Genomic DNA, 1,452 nt, shown 5'->3' with positions numbered 1-1,452 from the left:
CCAGTTCAAGATAGGTCATCTATTTTTTTCTAAAGTAGTTCTTAATTTTTCTACTATATATATTAGAAATGAAATCGAGAATTTAGATAGGTCCTAGGAATTACCTATGCCCTTCATAAATACGACCCTGAACAACATCGAACCGGTAGAAAATAAAAGAACTTTATTATTTCTTACATTTTTGTGCTATTCCGTCGGTCCTTTCCGATTGATTTCCAATGACTTTATAATCCATCGTTAATCTTTGACATGCTGTCATTAAGTTAGGGTTTTTATTTTTGTCACAAGTTCGTCAGTATTTTGAGACATGTTTTAAGCCCTCTTATTCAAAAATCTTGGCACCCCCTTGCTAAACTATATAAGATTTGTGCAATTTGTTATGATAATTTCATGTAGTTATTGGGTTTTTCACCATGATATGTAAAAGAAGAAAATGTTACATATGTGGTTGTTAAAACTCAAAGTTTCATAACGAAGGGGCGTCTCTCTTGCAAGTTGTCTACGAGTAGTAGATGCCTTAAAACTCAACTTACGTAAACGCAAATGTTATTGTATGTATTTTATTATGGCATGCAACACAACACATGTTGATCAAACACATGCATCTTCTGCGTTAAGAAGATAAGCATCAACCGCCTGCAAATTCTTGGTGACAAGATCTCCAACCATGCTAGGATCTGGAACCTCATCACTCACTTTCTCATACTCATAACAACATTTCACAAGGCTTCCTTCTTCCTCAGGAATCACCTCAACAATAGCCTTGAAAGTCTTGTAGAACTGCATCACGTCTCCATCCATCACACTGTATACCACTTTCATATTTGCTTCATCAACTTCTTCTATCTTCTCTTTCATTGGTTTCTTAATTGGCGACCCTACATAGTTTGTAGTAATTAAACACGTTAGATATGAACACCAAGAAGGGTTACGGAATTTACTGTTGAATCATATTAATGTTCATACCTTCAGCAAAGTGAATCACACGGACAGTTCCCACGCTCTGTCCATCGCCTTCAAGAACTTCAACGTTTTTGTAGAGACCAGAGCAAACTTTCGGAAAGATGGTCGCAGAGTTCATAATGCTATTCCAGAAATTATCTGCTTTAGATTGCACCTTCACTTCAACATCAAGCTTCCCTATGGTTGCCATTGCAGAATAAGATATCAGTTTTGTCAGAGTCAAAATCAAAGGTCAGAAGTCAAACAAGATTTGAGGTTAAAATAGGAAGATTAGTGAGAAGTTCATTGAAGGTATGCAAAATACCCATATTTTGGCTTGGTTATATAGTGTGATAATGGGGTTAAAATGTTAAATGCATGGTATAAAGCTGGATAAAGGGTAGCTGTTAAATTGCATCAAGTACTATGGCGGCAATTTATGGGATAAAGTTCCCATTTTCTTGTTTTTTTGGTTCTCATAGTGTCATAGTTAACAAGTAGAGACAACAA

The 1,452-nt window shown here is 35.7% G+C and overlaps 1 protein-coding gene across 1 annotated transcript; it reads right to left on the bottom strand.

The window, feature by feature from the left end:
* Window positions 1-529: 529 nt before the first annotated feature.
* Window positions 530-1,243, bottom strand: LOC145051496 (MLP-like protein 423). The gene is made up of 2 exons (XM_078999450.1): window positions 967-1,243; window positions 530-878 (listed from the first exon to the last, which is right to left on the bottom strand). The coding sequence occupies exons 1-2, from the start codon at window positions 1,151-1,153 to the stop codon at window positions 592-594; spliced, it is 474 nt and encodes a 157-aa protein (XP_078855576.1). The 5' UTR covers window positions 1,154-1,243; the 3' UTR covers window positions 530-591.
* Window positions 1,244-1,452: the final 209 nt, after the last annotated feature.

This window comes from Lactuca serriola, chromosome 5 (genome assembly GCF_051521515.1).
Source record: "Lactuca serriola cultivar US96UC23 chromosome 5, Lser_US96UC23_V15, whole genome shotgun sequence".
Classification (NCBI taxonomy): Eukaryota; Viridiplantae; Streptophyta; class Magnoliopsida; order Asterales; family Asteraceae; genus Lactuca; species Lactuca serriola.
Note: the sequence above shows the minus strand (reverse complement) of the source record. Positions and strands in the feature narration are given on the sequence as shown.